The sequence below is a fragment of the Suricata suricatta genome, chromosome 13 (genome assembly GCF_006229205.1).
Source record: "Suricata suricatta isolate VVHF042 chromosome 13, meerkat_22Aug2017_6uvM2_HiC, whole genome shotgun sequence".
NCBI classification, from domain to species: Eukaryota; Metazoa; Chordata; class Mammalia; order Carnivora; family Herpestidae; genus Suricata; species Suricata suricatta.
The window spans coordinates 31,837,605-31,863,611 of NC_043712.1; the positions used below are offsets into that span (position 1 = coordinate 31,837,605).

The following is a 26,007-nucleotide window of genomic DNA, read 5'->3' on the forward strand; positions in this document are numbered from 1 at the left end:
ACAGGTGGGCATGGCAGGAAGAGAGAGGAAGGAGGGTGTGCCTCTGCCTCTGAGTCCTCGTGACTGGGTGGATGGCAGCACCGTTTGCGGAAGCTGGAGATGCTGAGCTCAGGTCTGGGCATCGGGAGCCGTGGGATGGGGACATCCAGCAGAGACAGCATTAGGAGGGGATCAGAAAGGGTCATTCGCCTAAGGGGCAAGGACAGGCCCAGAGGTCAGAGAGAGGCAGTGTGAGCCTGACGGCCCCCATGTGTTGGAGCTCCCCACTCTGCCCGTACCTTCTCCCCCTTCATTCCAGGAAGGCCGGAGGCTCCATCGGGTCCAGGCTGTCCCTCAGGGCCCTGGGGAACATCAGTGACAATCAGCTCACAACATCTCTGATTAGAATCAAGCACGAACCCTTCCTGGAAAAGGTGGCCATGGCTGGGAGGACTGAGCGGGTGAGGCCAGTGGGTCCAGGAACCTTGTGCTGGTCCAGGGCGGAATGCTGGTCCCTGGCCCCGCATGGCCGCTGCTGGCTATGCACCTGGAGATGAGCGTCCTTCATTCTATGGGCCGCATTTTTCCCTTCTGAGGGGGGACAGGGGGCCAGGTCAGACTAGAGGGTCTCAAAGGACCTCCTGCTCCAGGCCCAGCACTTCAATGTCCTATAATTCCAAGATTCCACACGAGTCTGCATTTCCTACACTAAAATAAAGCTGCAAAACAGTGTAAACGACAGTGTGTTTCTTGGCTTCTGCAGCTTAGGAGCTTTAGCAACGACTCAGCTGAGGAGGACTTTTGTTTACAAATGTGAGCTAGCTGCTCGCTGTGTCCTGTGTCTCCATGCTGGGGTCTGAGGTCTGTACACTCCTCCTTGGCTAGAGGGAGTCTCATGGCCACAGAGAGCGGGGACATGACCCCAGTGGCTTACCGGGGGCCCAGGTTCACCAGCAGCCCCATCCTTTCCGGGCGATCCAGGGGGTCCCATGAACACATCAGTTCCTGGTTTTCCTGGAATCCCACGTGAGCCCGGTGGGCCTGGGGGGCCTGGGGGACCCTAAAGAACAGATACTCTGTTAAGAAACAGCAGGGGAGAAAGATATCATGTTTTCACTCATATGTGGAACTTGAGAAACTTAACAGAAGACCATGGGGGAAGGGAAGGGGAAAAAATAGTTTCACACAGAGGGAGGCAAACCATAAGAGACTCTTAAACAGAGAACAAACTGATTCGGGGGGAGGGGGGTGGGAAAGGGGGGAAATGGGTGATGGGCATTGAGGAAGGCACTTGTTGGGGTGAGCACTGGGTGCTGTATGTAAGCGATGAATTATGGGAGTCTACCCCCAAAACCAAGAGCACACTGTATACACTGTATGTTAGCTAACTTGATAATAAATCATCATAAAAAGAAAGGAAGAAAGAAAAACAGCAGGAGAAGGATAAACATATACAGAATATCAGCACATATATGTTTCATCCATTCTCTCTGTCCCTCACAATAACACTGCAAGTAGAGACTGGTGTTCCCACTTAGCCAATGGGGGAAACTGAGGCTCAGCAGGATACTTTGACTTGGTTTGAGCTCACACACCCACAGCTGATTATTAGAAGAGCTGGGATTTGAACCCAGATCTTTCTGAGCCCATTATATCATGTGTTCACCCTAGATATATGTATATATTCAATAAAAATCCAATCAGTTGGAATTTTCAGAGGTGCTTGGGCTAACTTAGTTTTCTGATTAGCTGGCAGAGTGGCCAAAAACTGCCCGTTGTTAACCCTTAGTAAAAGGGTTATGTCCTAGTCTGCAATGCACTCATCTCTTTAGCCCCCGGCTGGGTTGGCTGATCCCACCAGCCTGGAGGCCCATGTGGCTCCCATTCCACTTATCCAGCGAGTCCAGAGCCCTTCCTTCCCTCTCCTGATGAGGAGGCAGCGGGGTAACTGAGTGGGGTCTTCTAGGTGGGAATTCAGCACTGGGGCTCAGAGGAAGGGCTGGAGGCGAGGCTGGGGCCTCGGGACAAAGTCACCAGCTGCAGCTGGAGAAGAGAGGTGCTCCCCAGGAACCAGGGACCATGGGGACCCTGCCTTGGGCTGGAGGCTGGGGGAACAGGAGCAAAGAGGGAGAAGGAATGGTCTGAACTGGTGGTAGGGGTTGCTTCAGGATAGGAAAGATTTCAAGAAGGGTCTAGAAGCCAAGTGCTAAATGCTACCTAGAGAAGAGGCCAGCAGTTCTGTATCATTGGTAAAGGGGATGGGGACAGAACCAAGGCAGAGGTGAAGGTCATGGGCATACTTGCTGTGAAATCAACCCAGATGCCAAGGAAAGGGGGCAAACAGGAAAGTGGAGGTCCTAAATATAAACTAAGGCTCATAGTCACTTAAAACAAATCTGATCAAAGTGGAAAATGCCAAACATATACAAATGTGGAGGGGAAGCGTGATCCTCCTGAGAAGGCAGTGCCAGTGCCAGGGAGTGCCATCCTCACACTTACCCTTAACAGCTCCTCACTACGCACGAGGTAACCGGAGCCAGAGCCGATGTCCGAGCCCCAGCCCAGGCCGGAGCCCTCGGCCTCAGCACTCACCTGCAGAAAGAAGAAAGTCCCACCACTTGGTTTCACCTGCCACTCCCTAAGGACAGCCACGTCACCAGAACTCTTCCCTTATTCTGTAGCCCTATAACTGCTGCTGCCAACTTTCCTCCCTGCCTTTTCTCCCACATCCCCTCCACTGCTTCCCTCCTCCCTCACCACCTTCTGCTGCACAGCCAACAGGTCCTCAAATGTACGATGTTCTTTCACATCTTCTCAGCCTCCCTTCTTGCCTTTCAAACTCTTACTCATCCTTCAAGACCCAGTTCTCACCTCCTCCATGAAGCCCTCCTACCTACCCCATTTCCAGGTGGAATTCATCTCTCCCTACTCTGTGTTCTCCACCAACCTCTGCTGAGGTCTCCATTCTGGAGTAGGACCACCTGACTTGAAGCTCAGTTGCGTGGGTGTCTGTCAGCCCCTCTAGACTGGGACCCCTCCAAGGTCTGCCCAATCCTGAGATACCCCTGGATGCCCAGTATCGAGCATAAGATCTGGTACTAAGAAGGCACTCAGTGCATACTTGTTGAATGCCATCAAATTCCTCCAAAGAACAAAAGGGAATTTCTAAAACTCCTTTCTGGTACTTAATTGCCAAAGACAGGAGCCAGGCGATGCTTAATTCAATCATGGAATGTGCATGGGGACACGTGCTAAGATGCTCCAGGGAGGAGCCAGGCTGGGTTTAGAGGGGTGGCAGTGGTGTGTGCATGCAGGTAGGAGAAGTGGTAGTGATAGGGTGGCTGCTGCCACCGTCTGAGGGACCAGGAGGCACTGCACAGCTAGACTCAGGGTTGGTACACTGGCTGGTGGGGTGCGGGAGGCAGAGGACCCCTGCAGGATGTTTCCTGATTTCTGTCTTGGTGACCAGCAAGATGGGGAGCCACTCTCATAGACAGGAGTGTCCTGAGGGAGGGGCGGGTCTGGGGGCATGGTGACCAGTTGTTCTGGATGTGAGTGAGAGACTTGTGGGCCCTTCGGGGAGCAGGATTCACATGGGTCATAAACAGACTCTGCTCCTGAGCTCACTGAGAATTCTAACAGAGGGGAAAGCCCCGAGGTCTCACTGGAGGCATCTTGGATCAAAAGGTAGAATCATTAGGGGTGCCTTGGTGGTCCAGTTGGTTAAGCATCCAATTCTGGCTCAGGTCTTGATCTCACGGTTCCTGGGTTCAAGCCCTACATCAGGTTCTGTGCTGACAGATCAGAGCCTAGAGTTTGCTTTGAATTCTGTGTCTCCCTCTCTCTCTGATCCTCCCTCTCTTGCACTTTCTCTCTGTCTCTGTCTCTCTGTCTCTCTCTCTCTCTCTCTCTCTCACACACACACACACAAATAAATAAACATTAAAAATTTTTTAAAGAAAGAAAGGTAGAATCATTCGCCTGTGACTATTTGTCAGCACCCACAGCCCCATGCATGTGGGGAACCTGGCCAGGGCATCTCACCGTGGCTCCAGTAGGCCTGACAGGTTCCAGGCGGCCAGGAAGCCCCACACCAGCTTCCTCCTAAAGAGAACAAGATGGTCAGTGGAGCGCGGGGGGCATTGCCCCCCGCCCCCCACTGCCCCTTCTCCTCTCTGTAGAAACTGCTTATCTTTGAGATGAGGCTTACGCAGGGATGAAGAAAGCTTTGTTTGTCATGAGCCAGCCCAAGGCATGCCTTGTCCCACCCTGGCCTCAGGACCCCTTTCTCTCTGCACCACACGTGTAAGGTCGATGGATAGGGTGGAAGGAACCAGGCAGTAGGGACCCTCCCCATTCATCACCTACCATCCCCCCATCCCCCGCCTAGCCCCAGGCCAGGTCCTGCCAGAGCATGGTGGCCAGGCCCCCCATGCCTCCTCTGAAGTGGGTCCTGGCCACCCTGTTCCTCCCACCAGCCCTGTAGCCTGCCTGGGGCCTTCACTGCTTGTAAGCCTGCCTCCCTGGGACCACGGGCTCCCGGAGGGCAGGCATGGTGCCTGAATCGCCTCCAGGCCCCAATGCCTAGCCCTTGGCTGGGGCTCAGGACAGGCTTCCAGAGTGCCAAGGACAGCCATTTGGAAAGGAGAAGAAGGGAAACGAGAGAAGGCAGCATCGCAGCGAGTGCTTAGTTTTCAGAAAGTGTCCAGAGAAATGGCCACACTGACAACAAAAGGTGTCAGAATGGCCCAAGCCCCTAGAAAGAATGGAACCATGAACAGTAGATCTGCACAAAACCTATGTGGTGTAAGGACCTCTTCTGACCCCCTCACTGCTCCCCAGATCACTGCTGGGGTCTGAAATCCACTGAGGAGGCCAGTTCAAGGTGAGGGTGCCACCCTCCCCTGGGTCCCCACGGGCAGCCTCATGAGGCACCAGGGCCCTGGGGGAGGTGCAGAGGGCAGAGGACCAGGACCAGCGTGCAGACAGACAGTCCCCAGAGAAAGCCCACTTGCTGCCTGTCACAAGAACAGGCGCCTTGAGCAGGACCTCCCCAGGATGTGGGGTCTCTGGGTGCTGTGGGCATAGCCCCTCTGTGATAGTTAAACTTCACTCTTGCTTCAGAAGGAGGAGGTGGTTACTTTGCTGTGGTGACAGACACCAGACAGAGCTTTCCTACCAACATCACCTCATTTCATTCTGACTCCCGTGTCGGGCAGCCGTCGCCACCCCCGTTTTACAGATGGAGAACCTGGGGCACAGAAGAGGTAAAGGGCTCCCCTAAAATCCTACAACTACTAAGATGCACACCCAGGTCTCTGAGGCTCCCGTGTGCCCAAAGCTTTCCCAGGAAGAAAATCAGGAACACAGCCTGGAGTCTAGCCACCGAACACCAGAATTGGAACTCCCTCTGATTACAGAGGGGAAACTAACACCTGCAGAGGTCAAGGTCACTTGTCAGTAAGATCTGGCAAGAACTGAGCCCCACAATGTTCTTGTGGCTCTTCCACTCTCTATTTGGTCTCTTTGGGGCTCAGTCCTCTTGGTACTCCTGCTATCTCCTTGATCAAAATTGAGTAAATTAACCCCAAATATCGTGCTCAAGGGCACATGACCAGAGCCAAGGTGGTCTCTTGTATGGTCACAGCACCAGCCTTTTCTCTTTTGGGGCCTACCTGCCCTTCCATTCCCACATGTGCTCTCTGATCCTAAAACAAGAAGATGTAGTTAAAACCTGGCACATGCATTTGGAACATGGAGCAGCTTAGCTCTGATGAGTGAGTTGTTAGCGAGCTGAGGATGGCTGGCGGCCTTGCAGCGGGCCCCATGAAGACAGAGCTGTGGGCTTCTAGTCTCTGCTGTGTCCCTGACACCCAGAAGACACTAGGCTCCTGATAAGTATTTGCCAAATGACTAGTGGGAAGACCTTAGAAATGGAGTGACCTCATTTAGACCACATGGACCTTGCTGACCAACTTCTCCCTCATGTCTGAAAACAGGTGGTGGTGGACAGTGCAAAACCCAAAAGTAGAAAGTCCAGACACCAAGTTTTTCACCCCTACTCATCTCTCGGGAGCAGTGTGACCCTCACACTTAAAAACAGTGACATCTAGGGGCACTTGGGGGGCTCAGTCGGTTAAGCATTCAACTTCAGCTCAGGTCATGATCTTGAAGTTCACAGGTTTGAGCTCTGTGTCATGCTCTGTCTGTGCCTGTGTCTCCCTCTCTCTGGCCCTCCCCTGCTCACATGTTGTCTCCCTCTCTCTCTCAAAAATAAACAAACATTAAAAAAACATTGTGCCCTCTGAAGAGCCATTTCATTCTGATTCACACCCACCATGCTGACAACCAGTGCTAGGTTTTCTAGTTTTAAAACACGAAGTTATAGCCCTTAAGTGGTGACAGCCCCATGCGTGTGTACAGAGCTTTCCAAACATTCGCTGACATGACCTCATGGCCACCCTCCTGTAGAGCTGGGGAAATGAGGCCCAAAGGAAAGAAAGGGTTTGCAGGAGGCCACACAGGTATGGTAGAATTATAGAAACTCACGTGTCACCCACACATACCTCCAAGTCCCCACCAAGCCTTACAGGCTTCCCCACGTCCAGGATGGGATTCTCGTGGCACTGGAAATGGGGTCTTTGCCTCTTTCTTTGGGCAGCTCTGCCAGTTATGAAGTTCTCATTTGAATTCAAGGACAATTTGGGACATGAAGCCAGGTGCCCTAGATTTTTATCTCTTGCTTTTTCCGTAAACTGCAGCTTCCTGTGGGTTCCCAGGATAGATGCCCCTCAAATGCCCAAATTTGAAACTTTAGGAACCAAACTGAAACCCACTCTGAGCAAGCCAGGGGCGGGTCTCCCTCCCAGGACTTTCCTTCTCTCCTCTGTAAGAACGACCACGCCAAAACTCTGTGCCTCTAACGCCACGTACCAGAGTCACCGCTCTTTCGGAAGCCACCGTGGGCATGGGCAGTGGGGGCCCCTCAGGGAGGGTGCTGTCCAGCTCTTCTGCCACAGCCACGGTAAGGGGCTCCTCCGTGGTGGTGGCTGCTAGGTCTTCCTCACCAGGACCCTGGAAAGCAAAACCAAGGAGAGGAATCATCTCACTTTCCCCGGGACCCAACGTGTGCATGGCTGCTGGAGAGTCTGAGTGCCTGTCCTTATGGTGCTGGTCCAATTTCACACTTCTTTACCTTCGGCCGTCATTACCCCACACGCATTCGCAACAGCACAGACTCAGACTCAGGATCCCCTCCAACATAGGCATCTCCTCTGGCGATGGGGCACTCCTTCCCCCCTGCCCCCAGCCACCCATTCTGGCTGAGACAATTCTTGGACGAAGCTAGGAGGTAGCAGGGTCGGGACCCTGACTCCCTGACCCGCTCTGTCATGCCTCTTCCACGGCACCCCGCCCCCTTCCAAGGGCGCCTACCCAGATACGTGTTCTCACCAAGCTGAGTGCTGCATTGCCTCTGGGGAGGGCCAGTCACTGTTCTGTCTCGTGACGCCGACCCCTCTCCCCACTGGGAGCCAGACAAGATGCCAGGAGACACTTACGGAAGCGACCGCTTGCTCAGGGGCTGCTGTGGGTGTGAGGGGAGCCAGGCCATCTGTGGGGACACTGAGAGCCTCCTCTTCCTCAGAAGTGCCCGGAGGGGCTTCTGCTGCAGCTGCTGCTGTCATTAATGTTTCTTCACCAACTGGACCCTGACAGGAAATTGGCATGAGAATTGGCCACCGTTTCTATACCCCTGGGTCAGTGGGTGTGTGAGTGCAGGGAGGAAGCCGCGGCCACCAGATAGACAGACAGACGGATAGCACGGCCGTAGCTGAACCCCAGGCTGGAGCACGCCTCTCAGGCCAGTCTGTCCACCTCCCAGACTCCCCTCAGCACACGTCTGTCGAGCGCTTGGCCTTGGCCTGCACAGCTTCAGCTCCGAGGCAGTGCTGGTGGTGTCTATGGAGTCAAGACTCGCCCCCCCCGTCCTCTTACCCCATGACAAGTGCTTTGCTTTTCAAGAAGTGTGGGGAGGAAGGAAACAGAGGGGAAGGATGAGGAATGAGGGGCAAAAGACAAGAGGGGAAAGAGAAGAAGAAAGAAGGAGTAGGGGGAAGAGGAGAAAGAAGGTGGTGGCAGCCACTTTGTTAATGAAAATAGTCCGTGTAACTGGCAAGGGGCTGGGAAGCGCTATCACTGGTCAGGTCCACTGTTTCCCTCATCGACCAAAGGTGAAAGGCTGGGAGCAAACATATGGAATGACCTCAAAGGCCAATGTTGTTGATATGCAATGGCCAGACAACCCTCCATTCATGCAGCAAATATCCACTGAGTACCCACCATTTATGTGCAGGGATAAAGACAGATCAATGAACCAGATAGATATACAATCTATAATCTCTGTCCTCACAGACTTATGGTTGGAGGGAGCCAGAAATATTTACAAAGATTATTATTAATTAAATTTATGATGAGGACTTCTAAAGAGAGGTTGGATGCCATGAATGTGTCCGATGAGGAGACTTCACAGTCTAGGATGGTCCTTCCATGATAAGGTGGTGTTTGAGCTGAAATCTGAAGGATAAGGCAGGATAAAGGCAGGGCCAAGGCGGGGAAATTCTAGGGAGAGAGGGCAGGGTATAGGAGGATTCTAAGGAAAGAGACACATTTAAGAAAACTGAAAGAAGGTCAGTGAGGTGGGGGCCCCAAGAGCCAGGGAGACAGTGGCCCAAGATGTGGTCACCAAGGCTGGTCAAGCCCTACCCCCAAGGCCTTGTGGCTGGGTAGGGAGCGGCGTCTGGAGTGAGGGTGACGGAAAGCTCCATGCACAGGACTGCCCCCCGCAGGAGGAGTCACCGGAGAGGATGGAGGGGAGGCAGGGGCCTCAGCCATTGCCTGGATGGGGGACATGCTGTCTCAGTCTACAGGCCGGCATGGGGAAAGGCGGGGGGGGGGGGGGGGGGGGGGGGGGGGGGGGGGGGGGGGGGGGAAGGAGGTGGGTCCCAACAGGTTTAGGTAGAAAAACAAGATTTGATGCTTGACAGGATATGAGGAATAAGGAAGCGGGAAGAGAATTCTGGATTGGGTAACTAGGGGATGAGGGTCCCAATCATTTGAGGTGGGACCACAGGAGGAGCAGATGCAAGGAGTCCAGGTTGGAGTCTGCTGAGTCTGGAGAACCTGAAGGACAGCCACCATGATCACATTACAGGGACAGACCTGCCAAGTACCCTGGAATGTCTGTACCCCACTTTCACGAGCTGGGAACCCTGTGTTCATGCTCCCTAAGGAGAGGGTGGAGAAGGCTTGACCTCGCCTCTGGACCCTGAGCTTCCTCTACCCTCTCATAGCCTGCATCTATGCCCAGAAATAGGCCGTGGCTGTGCAGCCATCACCTCTTCCACCCACGCCCCGGCTCCTGCCCCGTGCTGGTGGAGGCGGTGGGTAGCGGGCCCCTGGGAGTCCCCCCACCCCCACCCACCGCCGCTGGCTCTCCACCTCCTCCAGCCTTGCTCCCCACCGCCCTGCTGGGGCTGCCAGGGTGCATGGTCCCCAAGCCAGCAGGTCTCCGCCGCATGAGAACCCAGGCCTCGGCCCACTCCCATTCAGAGCAGTGCCCTGTCCAGGCTCCTTTGGGTGCAAGGAACAGCATGAAGGCCGACATCTGCTCCCAGTCACAACCTCAACCTTGCAGCACTTTGCACTCCTTACCAGTGTCACCCCTTCCTCCAGGTCCTGCATGGACATGGAGAGGGTCGCCGCCCCCGTAGGCATGCTGCCGGCCTCCACTTCCCCGGCCGTGCTGACGGGCACCTCGGCCTCCTCAGCTGCTGTGGCTGCTGAGCCCTCTTCAGTATCTGCACCCTGAGCGGAAAGACATCATGAGGGGCCTGGCGGTAATCTAGTATGGTCAGTGTGTACCCTGTCACTTCCTCAGCTTCAGAGCATCTGCATACCCGAGACCTCATCTCACCCTGCTGCCTCGAATGTGGCACCCATGCAGAAACCCGCGCCTCACACACCACTCAAGGCACGAGTCGCTGGACAGCAGGCCCCGCCCCCTCCGGCTCTCCCAACCCCTCCCCACCACAGCCACCCACCACAGTCTCTGCCATCCTCCCTCCGTTCCTTCTTGGAGAGGGACCTTTGCCGATGCCAGAGTTGTGGTACTGGAGCAAGACCCAGCTTTCCTTCTCAAGGAAGTGGGTTGGCCCACTTCCTCCAATCCCGGCCCCTTGCCTGGACTGTGACATGGCCTCTGATCCCAGCCCCCTGCCTGGACCGTGATGCAAACTCCAATCCTGGTCCCTTGCCTGGACTGTGACATGGCCTCCGATTCCAGCCCCCTGTCTGGACCGTGATGCAAACTCCAATCCTGGCCCCTTGCCCAGACTGCGACACAGCCTCCAGGCTTGCTTCTCCCACCCTTTCTTCACTTTCTAAATCCTATTCAGACAAGACCACTAGCCCTTCAGTGATTCCCACTTCTAAACACGCTCCAGCTCCTCCTTGTGGCTCTCAGTGTCTCAGAGGCCTCTCCAGCCACATTCTCTGCCTCCCCCTGCTCACACAGGACCCTCATTGCATGTTTGTGCTGATGCCCCCAGGCCTCTGTTCCTGCTGGCCTTCCTCCTGGAACACCTGTCTCACTCCCATCTGCCAGGCTCCTTCCAGGTGTCCCCATAGTCTTTCCTTCGGCATCCTTCCTCAAGGAAGGCTTCCAGGATCCCAAATCTGGGCTCTGGGCCCCCGTTTTGGTGCTTCTCCTATTGCACCTCTTCCCACTCTGCTCCCAAGAACTGCCCTATCCTATTCACCTGTGCACAGCACAACACATCACTCCACAAACATCTGCCAAATAAGCCAACAGACGCCTCAACCTACAAAGCTGTGTCTATTCAGATCTGATCCTGCAGGGCTGTCACTCAGCCTGTGGCAGACTGGTAGAGAAACCCAGTGATCATCCCTCAGAAACAGGGGAGGTGGAGAATGTACCCTGAGATACTTACTAGAGTGTCATCAGTGGACAAGGAGAGGGCTGGCCCCCCGGTAGGTGCACTGCTGGCCTCTGCTTCCCCAGTGGTGCTGGTGGGCACCTCCGCCTCGCCGGCTGCTGCTGTGGCTGCCGGACTTTCTTCAATGAGCATACTCTGAAACAAAAGCATCGTGAGGGACCACATCGCTGGGTCCATGGCTGGACCCACATGCCTACAGCTGGAGAGAACAAACTGCCGACATCCCTCTCTCTATCAGCTTGCCTTTCTCTAGCTTCTTCCTCTCAAAGCACTTTTTAACTCTGACTTCACTCCAGCCCCATGACAGTCCGAGAATCCCGGAATCCCAGGGACAGAGAGACTGCAAAGCAGCTGTATCCCCCGGCTGATTCTCAGTGTCTGTTTGCACATGCCAGTGACCAGCGATCCCTGTCTCCTGAGCCAGCCTGCTTCAGCTCTAGACACTTTTATCTGGACGCATCTGCCTCCCTGTGACCTCCCCTATGTGCCCATCCAGAAGCTATGAGAACAAGTGAATGTCTTTGCCCCTGACAATGCTTCAGAGATGTGTGGGCAGAAGCTCTGTCCTCCCTAGCCTTCTCTAGACTGAACCCCATGCTTCACCTCCCGTGACTCAGTTTCCCTGGGAAATGCATAACCTTCTCCAGAGGTTACACAGCAGATGCACAAAATGGACACAGCAGTTTTGGCTGCTGGTGTCATCAAACTAGGTTTTATCTCAGTTTCCAAGGGTTTGTTTGTTTTTTTAATTTGGGGGGGCATGGGTTGTTCTGTTTTATTTTGTTTTGTTTTGCAAAAAGTAGTTCTTTTAGACACTAAAAACACTAAGCTGATCAAAGTTAGATTTCCTTGCTGCAAGACTTATAATCTGTAAAATACGCTATATACATAATAGAGTATTTCCCAAACATATTTGATCACAGAACCCTTTTTTCCTACAGCATGAATTTCTGCAGAATTACTGTCCTCCCCCAAAAAGAGAGATGATGTCACAGATTTTCTTTTTTTTTTAAATTTTTTTAATGTTTATTTATTTTTGAAAAAGAGAGAGAGAGAGAGAGAGAGAGAGAGCGTGAGCAAGGAAGAGGCAGAGAGAGAGGGAGATACAGAATCTGAAGCAGGCTCCAAACTCTTAGCTGTCAGCACAGAGCCCGTCACGGGATGTGAGATCATGACCTGAGCCGAAATCAGACGTTCAACTGACTGAGCCACCCAGGTACCTTTATGTCACAGATTTTCATAATGAGACTTTGCTTCAAATTTAGCTGGAGTCTCAAAGAACTTTACAATCAAGTTCAATTATGAACAATTAATTCCCTGGGGTGCTTGGGTGGCTGAGTTGGGTAGGTGTCCAGTCCTTGATTTTGACTCTGGTCATGATCTCACAGTTCATGAATTTGAGCCCCACATCAGACTCTGCACTGACAGTGTGGAGCCTATTTGGGATTCTCGCTCTCTCTCCCCCCCCCCCTCTCTCTCTCCCCCTCTCTCACTCACACACACAGTCTCCTTCAAAATAAATAAACTTAAAAAAATTAATCCATTGCACAGCTAAGTAGACTTCCACAGGCTAGAAGAAGCGAGCAGACCGCTTGTGTGGGACACACCAGGAGACAAGGAAAAGCAGTTGGCTCCATCAGGGTAGGCCTGCCACCTGCCTCTGGGCTATGCAGGAAAAGGTAAAAAATTCCTTTGGAGAGAATCGCCAGTGTGCTGGGACTTTCCTCTCCCTTCTCCTCACTACAAATCAATTGGTGAGCTGGATACATGTTCTCTGGGATTTGGGAGACAAAAAAACTGAATTTAGATATTTTGCTGGACTGAACTTTGGCAACAGCTGTGACAATAGGTTATTCTCAGATAGTGACTGAGAGAGCATGAGAAGTGTCTGAGTTTCATCCCAAGATGACAGAAACAATGAGCTGACCCCGTGAGTTTCTAGCAGAGCCGGTTGTGAGAGAAACACATTTGCTTTAATTTCGCACCTTACTGTGTCTAGCTTTTTAAAAAACTGGCTTTGCGCATTAAAAGCCAATCACACAACAATGGAGGGGACACATGTGCAGTCAATCTGATTCTGTCTTAAAGGGGCTCAAAGGCTGTTTATCTTCAGAAACGAGCAGGAGGGAGGCGGCTACGCTGGGGAAGACCCGGCACCCATCGAGGTGCAGTCGTGAGGACCGGCGTGCGCTGCTGCTTCTCTCCCTGTCCTGGTGAGTCCCTGGCGAGCCTCTGGGGCCCTGAGTCTGCCCTCCTCTGTACCAGCAGGAGGGACACAGTCTCCATGACGTTCAACGAAAACCCTCTTCATTCTTAATGGCGCCCAATACAAGTCATCATCAAGTCTGAAACAAGCAACAAATTTACTACTGACTTAGCAAGTGAAATTCATGACCCACTTACCTCTTCAGTGACATGGACGAGGGCCCCATCCCCTGAGCCCACATCTGTAACAGGGGCACCGTCCACAGTATGAACTCCCTCCAGTGTGTCGTTCAGGACCTCACCAGACCCTAAGGAAGCAGGAATTCTGTAATTAATAACTGCATTTTGCAATCTTGGAAGAAAATGAAGTATCTCTTTACCTATTGACTTGAAAAGATGTCCATAATACAGGATTAAGAGGAAGAAAAAACAGGCTGCAGGAAAACAGATGTGGAAGGCCGATTTTAAGCTGTGCTGTGATCGTGGGCTCTGGCACCAGCTGCAGAGCGGGACCCCCATTTTACCACTTCCTAGGAACGTGACCTGTGGCAAGTCATTTCACCTGGGCCTCAGGATCCTCATCCATAAATGAGAATAACAATTCCTATTTCACAAGGTTGTTTTGAAGATTACGTGCGTATAAGGATTAACTACATGAATGCAAAAGGAGCATTGAGGACAGCCCCTCCATCTAGTTAGCAATAGAGTTAGCAACTGATAAATAAATGTTCACAGTCAGTGTGGTTCTGTATGGGTAAAGGGGAAAAAACTATATGAGTTTACTTGTTTTATTATCATATATATATATACATATAGTCACCATCTTGTTAAATAACATATGTAATATGTAGGTGTGTGTGTATGTGTGTGTGTGTGTGTGTGTGTGCACAGCTATGGCCACACAAAGTTGGCTAACTTGGTTTCCGCCGGAGGACAGGAAAGGAAACTAAAAAACAAATGGAGTCCTCAAGCAAAGAAAAACAAACTATACTAATATGAATACTTGCCTGTGATGGGCTGGGCCCCAGGCTAAGCATGTCCCAGGCAGTGCCTCATTCAATCCTCCCGCTAGTCTGTGTCCTACAAGGACCTTCCCACCACCTGACAGCTGCGGGGACACAGCCAGGACAGGGATCTCACGTTTTCAGTCTCCTCCCCATCTGTGCTGCTCTGAGCCGCACGTTAGCATCATGTGATTATTAACCACACTTTGCTGAGGAGGAGCAGGGTCCCACAGAAAGTAAGTGGCTGGAAGGGACCCTGAAGCCAGGTCAGCCTGTCCCCATGCCAGGCCGTCTGCACACACGCTGGGCTCCCGCATGTCCCACAGTAGGAACGGAACTATGTCTTGTCCGCACACGTCACCACTCTCTCATCCTCCTGACTCTGGCCACCAGGGGGTGCTGTGCAAGCAGCAGGCCAGACCCCCATGCCTCTGAGTCCCCACTCCTTGGAGGGTGGGGAGTGGGGGTGCCATGGGTCAAGACGGTGCCAGGAAAGCTTAGAATAAAACTGCTAGGTGGCTTTCCGTAGCCAGGGGGATGGCTCAGGGGTCAAGCCCCTTTCTCCTCACCACCTGGGCCGTCCACCCAACCGGCAGAACGGAGACACTTCGGCAAGCTGCGTGGTTTCCGTCTGGCCCCGCCCTGCAGCCCCTCCCCCCACCTCCTTGCCCCACCTCTGAGATCCTAATTCTGCCCAGGAGACCTGCATTCACCATTCATAAGCCACTTCCACATCCCTAGCTGGGCTCAATGCTCTGATCTACCTGGGAGGCAGGGACTGGGAACACTCCCGGGAGGCAGCTGAAGAATCCAAATCTTGGCCGTGTTAAGCAACAAAGAGGTGGCTGAGCGGGGCTTCTGTCCAAAGTGCCTGCTCTCCCCACTTTTTCCGTGGCTACACCCTGACTCCGTGGTTGTATTATGACTTTATTAAAATTATTATGCAATTTATTTTCCTAACTGGTACTATACACCTTCTCTCACCCATGGACTTCCCAATTTAGTTTTTATTTTTTTTAATTATTTTTTAATGTTTTTATTTCTTTTTGAGAGACAGAGAGACAGAGCGCGAGCAGGGGAGGGGTAGAGAGAGAGGGAGACACAGAATCTGAAGCAGGCTCCAGGCTCTGAGCTGTCAGCACAGCACCTGACGTGGAGTTCAAACCCACAAGCTGTGAGATCATGACCGGAGCTGAAGTCAGACACTTAACCAACTGAGCCACCCAAGTGCCCCACAATTTCATTTTTTTAAGTATTGATTTTAAGCTCTCTTATTTTTTAATTTTTTTAACGTTTATTTATTTTTGAGAGAGAGAGACACAGAGCGTGAGCTGAGGACAGTCAGAGAGAGAGGGAGACACAGAATCAGAAGCAGGCTCCAGGCTCTGAACTGTCAGCACAGAACCCGACGCAGGTCTCGAACCACGAACCGTGAGATCATGACCTGAGCCCAAGTCGGCCACTTAACAGACTGAGCCACCCAGGCACCCCTCAATTTCATTTTTAAAGTAACACACATTTAGTGATGGCAGAAGTAAAAGGAATAACAGTACATATGACTGCAGAAGACTGGTCAAACACAGAAGCAAAAAGAAGAAAGAACATCCACCTACAATCCTGCCACCTGGATAATGACTTACAACATTTTGTTGTATGCTATTCTAACACACACACACACACACACACACACACACACACACACACACACACACTGCTCCACATGGTTATATCCAAGTAGATATAAGTCACATTCAAAATTAAGGTTACAGCACCATGAGTGCATCCTGGGTCACCAATTGCAGGGCCATACATATGAATGGAATACATTATGCCCAACCGATCCCTCCTCCAGGCAGCCTGGGTGGTCTTTTGTCCTTTTTCATGCCCTGGATTTGGTGCTCTGGCCCAGGCAGTACCCTCAGTCTGGAATGGCCACCCCATTGATAAAAGGCAGAAAGCACAGACCAATCTCAGGCCTTGGGGACATGTCAAGCTGCTGCCTGGGGGGATCACATTGGGACACTGGTTTTGGCCAGTGTCCTCTGCACAGCTCATGGAATAAGAATCAGGGGCGGGAGCCCTGGATGGGGAACCAGCAGGCCAGCACTTCCCCCAGGGCCTGTCGCTGACCTGCTAGGCCTCTGCCCCTCTCTGGCCACCAGTTTCCCATGTGGGCCACGTAGGAGTTTAGATGACCTGATCCTATCCTCTGAGAGTCAGGAGTTTGTGGCCGAAGCTGGAAAGGGTAAGGATTCTGGGGTCAGGCCTGGGCACTGGGTCGGACTCAACCCTCACTGGCTGTGTGACTATGAGCATGTCACTTACCTTTCCAAGCACTGGTTTTTCCACCCCTAAAATCCTGACCAATAATACTACCTGGGAGATGTATCATCAGGATTGGAGATAAAGTATGTAAATATTTGGCACACAGTAGGTATTTATTATGTAGCAATAATTATTGTAAGCTTTTCTGTTGGAACTCAGTCCCTTCTGGAGTCTGAGGTTAAAAGTTCAAGTATCCAAGTTCAAATGCAGCTCTGTCATTTATAAGCCAAAGAGCTTCTGCTAAATAACCCAACATGACTTGACCTCCCCGTCTTGTCTATAAAATGAGGATGATTAGCATTCCCTCCTCAAAGGAATGAGGGGAAGGTTAAATGAGGTGCTCTGTGTTGCATATATCACACAGGGTATACAGTAATCACATAATAAAAGACCCCCGTATGTGAAGGCACATCAGGGACTTGCCGTGCTCAGGGCTGCTGTGCAGGATGACACTCAGGTTGGTGGTTTCCGGAGTCCCCTCAGGTACAGGCTCTCCAGAAAGCTCCGCATCATCAGAAGCAGGGGATGGGGTTGGAGGTGTGATTATGGGTTCCACGTTTGCTTCTTTAGACTGAAGGGAGGGAAAAAATGAGACCCAAAAGGATATACTTGGGAGAAAAGCAGAAAAAAAAGAAAAAAAATCCCATTGATTATTGTTGGAGAAAATAACATATCCACCAAGTGCTGAACTAACCCAGAGAAACGTCTGGACCTGCCTGCCCTGTATGTAGGCAACTGCTGAATCTCCCAGGGCCTGAAAAAAGGTGCACATTAGGGGAACTTAGTTCTGTTCCATTTACAGAGAGGCTCCGTTCATCTTGGCTGAAGCCCCAGCACAAGGACTCTGCACCCCAGGCCAGCACCACGGACGTGCCCTAAAAAGCTCTGTTAGGTGAGGGAATGAATGAGTAAACAAATGAATGAACCAGGCTGTACTCAGTGAACACCATATAAATCCATTCCCAGAGGCGTCCTGAACGCCTATGAAATAGAAGATGAGTGTGATTTCCTTCCAAGGAAACTTCAGGATCCATGTCGCTTTTCCAGAGCCAGTCAATGTCTAAACTAACTTTACCAAGTAGAGAAAAATAAACAGACAAAAAGCCTCCAAAAGTTGGAAACACAGAGCACCTTCAAGATCAAGGCTGACATGGTGATGGGGAAGACACAAAGGTCATGACATCAGCCCTAGACCCAGGATCCCTAGACCAAGCCTCATCCCTTCCTGAGTTCAATGGTTTGAGGGCAGTGAATGGAAGGCTCCTGCTGACTGCTGTTGGACCTGTGGTATGAATAAGAAAACTCAGCCCCTGAGGTATTAGGGCTGATTTGTTAATGGTAGCATGACTTGCTGATCCTGACTAATAACAGGTTATTTCCTTAGTGTCAAAATCTAGTGTACAAGCAATGAATCTCTGGTCCATCAGAACAAGGGGGGTTCTTACAGGCACCATAACTTGGGATTTAATGGTTCAGTCCTTACAGTCAAATCTAGGTCAGATCTCTGCTCCTCACTCACTGGCTACATTTTGTTGGGCAAGTCAGGTAGCTTTCCTCTTCTGTAAAATGGGACAATAGTTAACACTCACTGGGTAGAAAGTGCATGGAGATACTTAGCACCGAGCCAGACCCATAGTATGAACCCATCAATGGTAGCTATTAATAACATTACCAGAATTTTAAATGTTGAGAAGGGACAACACCTCCGTAGTGCTTTTCTCTGGGTATTGGTATTAGAGGTAATTTTTTAAAATCTGGTTTGCTCATCTGCAATTGCAGTGTTTTCAATAACGAATATGGAATATTTATGTATTGAAAACAAAAATCTAGGTTATCATACTGTAAAATCTCCAGGTTAGAAGCAGGAATGGAAGCCTCCAGGAAGCTGGGCCTTGAAGAATGAGGAGAGTTTCAGAAGCCAGGGCTAGAGGGAGGCACCGCGTGGGAAAGGACACAGCATTGTCAGGGCCTGGCAACCTGCGCCTGGCGAGGGTTCGAGGATTGGAGGAGGGAAGCAGGGGGCCGGAGCCAGGAGAGGCAGAGAGAGGGAGGCTGGCTCTTTGGAGGAAGCTTGGAGTTGGGGCCTTCATGGGGTATTAGGCTCCAGAGAAGTGGGAGCTGCAGGAGTCCACCCTGACACGAGTCAGAGAGTGGCTGTGAGGGTTGAAGGAGTTGTGGTTTAGGCCAAGAGGCCGGAGGTGGCACTCCAGAGGCCCAGTGAGGCAGGATCGGGATGGGTGGTGGGAGCGCAGGGCAGGCGCCACCGCCAGGGAGGCCAGGAAGCACTGCCAAGTGTCTTCCGCACACCTCCCCAGCTGCAGGGACGACCCAGCAGGGTGGTGAGAGCCCTGCCCCAGGCACCGGCTCCCCTCTCCCTTCCAGGAGCTCAGGGCACCCTGCAGCGGTTCTCTGATGGTGTCCCCATGGGGGGCCTGGAAGCGCAGCTGCTCTGTAAGGGACCTGAGCTTTGGGACAAGGCAGCAAGGCAGCAGAGCGGGGAGGGGGAGGAGGGATGAGAAACAGGACAGCAAGGGAACAATGGGCTGAGCTCTGTTCCTCAAGATGGTGACGGTTCTGTTGTATGAAATCCCTGACTCCAGCCTGTCAAGCCCAAACCCTCTTCTGTCACACCCCCAAGAAGTCAGCTACAATGCCCTGCTCAGGGTGTGGCCTGACTCGGGTCAGCTGACCCTCGGTGGTTAGGTGGTTGGAGCAGGTGTCCCAGCTCCTACAGGTGGCTGCTAGTTTTCAGGGGTGGGCGTGGATGTGGAACCAGTGTGGTCTATGACGCAGCGGGGCTGTCGAGTCTGAAGACTGTATTAAAAGTGTAGAGATTTGCTGAGCCTCTCGCTCATTCACACACAGAGTAACTCATTCCACACGTATTTCCTGGGGCTCTACTGAGTGCCAGGTCCTTAGCTGATCCCTGGGGATCCAGAAATGAAGAAATAAGGCAGTGTGTCAGCCCTTCAACTGTTAAACTACGGGCAGACCCAGACCCAGACACAATGTGGCTGCCTGTGACACGTGGGTCAGCAGAAGTGAGAGCCAAGTGCAGGAGGGGAGCTCCGATGAGGGGCTGTGGACTGGATCCTGACGGAGAATCAGGAATCAGCCAGGTGGGGCGGGGCAGGGGTGGGGTGGGGGGAGGGCCCTGGGGTCAAACAGACCAAGGGGGCCTGGATGAAGGGGTACAAATGTTGACAGAGTCTGGGAGACTGTGAACAATTGGGTGTGGCTGGAAAAGAGGTCCTGGCAGTGGATCAGAATCACCTGCAGCGCTTTTACACTTTCGGGGGCCTCACTCCAGAGCCCCTGAATCTGAATGTCCAGGTGTGCAGCCCAGAGGCAACTGTCCCCGCCCCCCACCACCCGCCAAGACACACACGTGATTCTGATGCACAGCCAGGGCTGAGAACCACAGGGACATTAATTCTAACTAAGCATGATAGAACTTTCCAGAAATGGAGAGGTGTGTCAACAGAAGCTGACTTAGCAGGGGGAAGAATGGGGTAGCAGGGACTCCTGCCCTAAATGGGGAAAGAGGTGAGGAGGGCTGGCTTTTTAAGTCCCTGACTGCTCAGGCAGTCCATGATTCAGTTGCTGGCCATGGCTTGTGTCTTGCAGGGTGGCAGGTTGGAAAGGGTGAGGACAGGGAAGTGAGATTCATTCCAAGAGAGAAGCCAGACAGAGATGGGAGGGGAATGTCTGAGAGAAGAGGGAAATTCCCCCAGTCCTGGAGGGGGGGAGGTGGCCGTAGAGGGAGCCACAGAACCCTTTCCAGGAGACGGTGATGTGACCTGACTGGAGACCTGGCTCTGCCCCCTCCAGGCTGGGCAGCCCTGGGGACAAAGCTCTGCACTCCCGAGTGCCTCAGTGTCCCCTCTGAGGAATGAATGGAAAAGCACTGTCCTGCAAATGGTGAAGGAAGTAGATGCCATGCAGGTACCTGCAAAAAGGATTCTGATACCAGGAACAGACAAGTGAGCATCGGGCCCACAGCCCACAGAGAATTCTGTGAAGGACTGAGGGCAGCCACAGGGGTTTGGCATGCCCGGCAGTCCCAGTCACCAGCCAAGCAGAAAGCCAGTAGTGGGAAGGGGGCCCCCAGGGGAACAGGGCACTCCAGCACCAGAATCGGATCAGTCAGGACTAAGGACAGCCACCACCATGCCCTGAGGGCTGCAGTGCTGAGCCCCACCCAGGTTGCACTGGGGTCATGTAACTCTGGCTAGCCTATGAGGTAGGCATGCTGCATCTCAACAGAGCCGGGAAAGTTCCTGACTCAAGGTCAACAAACAGCAAGTGGCAGAGCGAAACCACACCTGGTGAAACTCTGATACGCACCAGTTCTCTTAAAGCTACTGGGAAACTGGGAAATCTAGGAACAAGAGTCCACCAAGTCACTTTTCTCTTCTCTGCACACTTGGGAGACATATTCCTCACCTCCTGCCAGCCGCAGCATGCTCCCACGTGTGCCCTGCACCTGCAAAGCTGTGGCCCCAGGTCCTGACTTCACCACTGCATGACCTAGCAAAGCCACCCTGTTCCCTGAGTGCCTGCTGCTGGCTCCCTTACACAGTCGTTGCAAGGATTAAATTAAGTCATGTATACAAATGCACCAGAGCCATGGTGGGTACCAGGAAATGCTGGCTCTCTTCTGTCCCCTCTCTGTCTCTATCCCTGTTGAGACCTGCCTGGCTCCAATGCCTCCTCCACCAGAAAGTCCTCCCTGACCAGTCTCTGTCCGCATAATCATCTCATGCTCTCAAACCTCACTCCCCTTTCCTTTCCCTCTTGCAGGGCCACCGTGGGTTACTGGCATCTGAGTTGGCCTCACTCTTAGCTGTGAACTGGGGCACTGGGGATACCACATCAGGTCAGAAGGCCCAAAAGACCACGACTCTATGCCCTGTTGCATGTGCCCTGGGCATGCCAATGGGGCGGCTACGAGCTGTGGCACCTAGGGTTCCAACAGACCAGCTACGTTCCCCACTACCACCTAGCCCACCTTGGACCCTAGGCCTCGCTGTGGTCCTGGGAATAATCCTCTCTCTGCAATACTGCCCAGGCCAGAAGCACAGGGTTGCAGCCTGAACCCTGGAATGGGCATCAGAGGACCCACACTCTAGCTTCAGCTCTGCCCAGGTACCCAAGGGCCAGTCTCTTCTTCTGTCCGGGCCTCAGTTCACCCTGCAAAGGGTAGTTTTCCATATACCTCTGTACAGAAAGAGGGGACCCTGATGGCCTCCCAACACTGAGAGATTACAGTTCTATTCTGCCCCACCCACCTGTTCCCACAGGTCTATAATCTATAATTTATAGCCTCTGCTGTATTTCTACCTCCTTGCTTTCTCTTATCCGAGATGAGTGTATAGAATGTGCCAGACCGGTCAAGGAGATTAGCAGGGCTCTGTGTTCAATGACTCAGACACTGCCGGCTATTTTCATTAAAAATGGGTTCCCGCTGTCTCTAAAGTATGACTCAGGGCTTTCAAACCCACTTCCTTGTCTAGGCCACAGGGCGAGTTCCCAGGGAAGCCCCAGCCACCGGGAGGACGGCTGCCTTTCCCATGGGGCCAGAAGGGAGCTCCTGGGAAGACTGTGCATCTCACGGGAGTGGGGGCCCTGGCTTCTCTTTCACAGCCCAGTGCCTGGAACAAACGCTACATCCTCTCCCATTGAGGGCCACTTCCCTCAGGCCAGACACCGGACCAAGACCTGGCCTCTCGCCGCTTCCTCTGACCCTCACATCAACCCCAGGAGATAGGACTCTGAGTATGACTCTGACTCTTTGGACGAGGAGCTGAGGCTCAGAGAGGCTGAATGAGTTCCCTAAGTTCACAGAGCTGGGAGGCAGCAGAACACAGTATTTGCCTTTGGAGGTCCTCTGGCGGCCACAGCACAAGGTGGCCAGGAGGCAACTGGCATTCCAGGCCACTGGAGATTTGGCAAAGTGCCCTCGGCCGGTACTTTCCTGACCTGCCCAGATGAGCCGACAACGGAAGTCACAGGTCTCAGGACAGAGATGTCAGACTTGGGACTCTGGGCACTCAGCCCCTAAAAGCTGACCAAGAAGGGAGGAGGCGGCAGCCAGTACTCACCGGGGCTTGAGTGTAGGTGAAAGCTTCTAAGATCTCCGCCATTCCCTCTGTCTCCTGAAGCCCGCTGGCCTCTCCCGAGCCCTATATGGAGATAAATCATGCCAGGCACGGGGGGAGCAGTTGACAAGAGGGAAAGTCACAGAGAAACTCGTGTGTGTGTGTGTGTGTGTGTGTGTGTGTGTGTGTGTGTGTGTGTGTAAGAGGGGAAAAAAAGAGTAGAATTGAGAGAGAGAGCATGTGTGCACGCACAGGCTTGGCTCTTTTTGCTGTTCCTTCCACATTTTATTGCTCATGCAAACAAAAAACTACAATAACTGATAGTCTCTAACATACCTACTTTCCATTTTGTCCAGGTCCCTTTCAATCTCTGCCAAAGGCCCTCCCATTTGCTAGGGCTGTCACCAGAATGACAGAATTACCTTGGAGAACAGTGACATTTAGAGAAGTCTTCCTGTTGCTACCTCTTCTTCCTAATTAGCCTTCTAATGTCAGCCAAAGGGCCTGGGGGACATCGTTTTGTAAATAATGCCTGGGGTTGCTTCTTCTTTTCCAGTACTGACAGCACAGCAGAGAAAGGAATGGTTTCCCATACATAAGGTTTCCCAGGTCCCGGCTTTATCTGAATGTCAGGCCAGGATCAGGGCCTCAGGGAGCACAGCCATTCTTACAGGGCCTAATTCCACCTCTGCCGGGCTTTCCCATTTTGTTTCTAAATGAATGATCAATTTAGGCTTTGCTTTGGGGTTGACAGCACCCAAAGAGAAACAGAAGTTTCTAAGAATGCTTGGTTTGCTGCTGACTTCTTGCATCAAGCTATGGCTTCTGCCTGAAATGCCTTTTCTTCGTCTGGCTAATACTCGCTTGTCCTTGGTCAGGCATCCTCAGCTCCTCCCTCACCTACTCTGGTTCCTCTTCTGTCATCTTCGAGCTCCCACCCCTACTGGACCCAGAAAGTCTGGGTTTGGGGACCGCCCCCTGGGCTCCAGTCACGTCATCTCTGTCACTGCACTGGAGCCTGCAAGCGTGTGTGAGCAGCTGGAGGACAGAGACTGTTGCCAGTGAATCCCTTTATTTCCAGCACCCCCAGGACCACCACCTAGGAGGGATTCAGTAAATCAGCAGGGCGGGGGGCAGGCGGAAGGAAAGGGGGGAGGGGGGAGGAGTGGAAGGACCCATCTTTTTTCCCTGCCTACCATTCCATCCCCAACTTAGGAACGGATTCATTTGCCAAGCACAAAAGCTATATTTAGGCTCGTTTTTATAGGAATTTACACTCATGTCATCGAGTTTTAACTTTGATTTTAGAACCCTGACACCCTTTCCTGGGAGGAAGTCTGGAAAGCAGGCCACTGACTGCCGCAGCCACAGAAGAACCTAACACCTTAGAAGAAACACAACCTACCCCCTCCCCCCACAAAAAAGAGATGGCTGAAGCTCTTAAAAAAAATAAAGCCAAAAAGCCCAGAATAGGACTTGAGGCAGCACTTGACAAGTTGAGAGATTTTAAAGACTCCATGACGCTGGGCAAGAGGACTGCCTGGGTGCCCAACCCCCGCTGGCCGGCTGGCTGCTGGGGGTGGGGGCAGGGGTGGGGGGCTCACCGAGGACTCTTCGGCTTCACACTGCTCCTCGGCGGTCCTGGGGTCAGGGTGGACAGTGAGCTGCTGGATGGAGCCCTGGAGAGAAGCAGAGGGTCAGAAGCCACCACTTGCACATCTCAGGTGTGACCGTGAGTGGGAAACGTGATTGCTCTGTGCTGGAGAAGGCCAAGCGGAAGGATGGGCGCAAGAAGGTGCTGCCTGTGGCCGTGACAGTGGAGCCAGCCACCTCCTGGGCCCACTCTCATTCAGGGGGACTCTCCCTGGGCCAGTGTAATATGAGCTCCCCTACCTGGGGGGTGCTGTGTTCCAAGAGCGCACTGACACAGCAGCCCCCTAAGTGGTCCCAGGTCCCCAGCCTGTCCTCAGCAGGCCCTAAGATGCGTGACTCCCCTCTCCCAGAGTGTTTTTCCCCTGGAGCTTGAAGCTTCTTGGCTGGAAGGCCCCCTGTGAAGAAGAGCGGCCAGCCAGCCTCCTGCCTCCTCTTTCCCTACCTGACAGTTCATTCTCCAGGATGTTCCCAAAGTCAGTGTTGAGAAACTGTCTTGGGTTTTGACTTCTTCAGATTCCCTTCCTGTGTCCCCATGTACTAGAAACACACCTGAGCTCTGCCACGTGGGACCGTCCTGTACCAGGTAGGTGAGGTATCGGGAAGCATGGGTGCGGACTAAATGTACGACTACAATAACTTAAGGATTTTCTTTAGGATGGCATACTCATAAAAGCCCCTTTTGACGGGAAAGTCAATTTTCTGCTATTTTTTCAGGGCACATTGTCTAAAGGGAGAGGGAGAAACGACCTGTCACTCTGGCATTCTAGCTTATTCCACCTTTGCAGAAATTACTTAAATGCAACTGCCATCACTCCCCCAAAGGTAAAATTCCTGAAGGAGTAACAAGCTTTCCTCTTTTCCCAATGCCTTAAACATGCACAAAGGGGCTCCTGGCTGGCTCAGTTGGTTTAGCATCTGACTACGGCTCAGGTCATGATCTTGTGGTTCATGAGTTTGAGGCCCGTGTCAGGCTCTGTGCTGACAGCTCAGAGCCTGGAGCCTGCTTCAGCTTCTCTGTCTCCTGCTCTCTCTGCTCCTCCCCCATTCATGCTGTCTCTCTCTCTCAAAAAAATGAATAAAAGTTAAAAATTTTTTTAATGCACAAAGAGGGGCACCTGGGTGGCTCAGTCAGTTAAGCATCCAACTTCAGCTCAGGTCATGATCTCATGTTTCATGAGTTTGAGCCCCGCGTCGGGCTCTGTACTGACAGCTCAGAGCCTGGAGCCTGCTTCGGATTCTGTGTCTCCCTCTCTCTTTGCCCCTCCCCTGCATGTGCTCTGTCTCTTTCTCTCTCTTTCTCTCTCTCAAAAATAAAATAAATGAATTTTTTTAAAGAAATGCACAAAGAGCTCCCACTCAGGCTATCCCAACTGACCCTTACAACTCTGTGGCACAGGTCTTATCCTAGCGTACGAATAAGAAGACCCAGAGACTCCACGCTCTGAAGTCACCAGGCTGACTTGGAGAGTCAGGACTGGGGATCCAGGACTAGTGCTCTCTGCACTACACACGCATACCTCCTTGAGGCTACAGGGATAAGATAACAAGCAACAAGAGGGGCTCCTGGGTGGCTCAGTCAGTTAAATGTCCAACTTGATCTCTACATGGGTCATGAACTCACAGTTTTGTGAGTTTGAGCCCCGTATCAGGCTGTCAGTGCAGAGCCTGCTTGGGATTCTCTCTCCTCTCTCACTCTTAGCCACTCCCCCATTTGCAATCTCTCTC

The 26,007-nt window shown here is 52.4% G+C and overlaps 1 protein-coding gene across 2 annotated transcripts in view; it reads right to left on the minus strand.

Annotated features, from left to right (window-relative positions):
- The window catches only part of COL15A1 (collagen type XV alpha 1 chain), a 102,724-nt gene that overhangs the window by 40,478 nt on the left and 36,239 nt on the right, over positions 1–26,007 (minus strand). For both annotated transcript variants that reach the window (XM_029920642.1, XM_029920641.1), the window contains exons 4-15: positions 24,234–24,308; positions 22,633–22,713; positions 16,952–17,099; positions 13,398–13,507; positions 10,989–11,129; positions 9,691–9,843; positions 7,539–7,688; positions 6,913–7,053; positions 4,024–4,083; positions 2,479–2,571; positions 914–1,039; positions 279–341 (exon numbers count right to left, since the gene is read on the minus strand). In XM_029920642.1, coding sequence (XP_029776502.1) covers positions 279–341; positions 914–1,039; positions 2,479–2,571; positions 4,024–4,083; positions 6,913–7,053; positions 7,539–7,688; positions 9,691–9,843; positions 10,989–11,129; positions 13,398–13,507; positions 16,952–17,099; positions 22,633–22,713; positions 24,234–24,308 — 1,341 coding nt within the window. The remainder of the gene's footprint in view (positions 1–278; positions 342–913; positions 1,040–2,478; positions 2,572–4,023; positions 4,084–6,912; positions 7,054–7,538; positions 7,689–9,690; positions 9,844–10,988; positions 11,130–13,397; positions 13,508–16,951; positions 17,100–22,632; positions 22,714–24,233; positions 24,309–26,007) is intronic.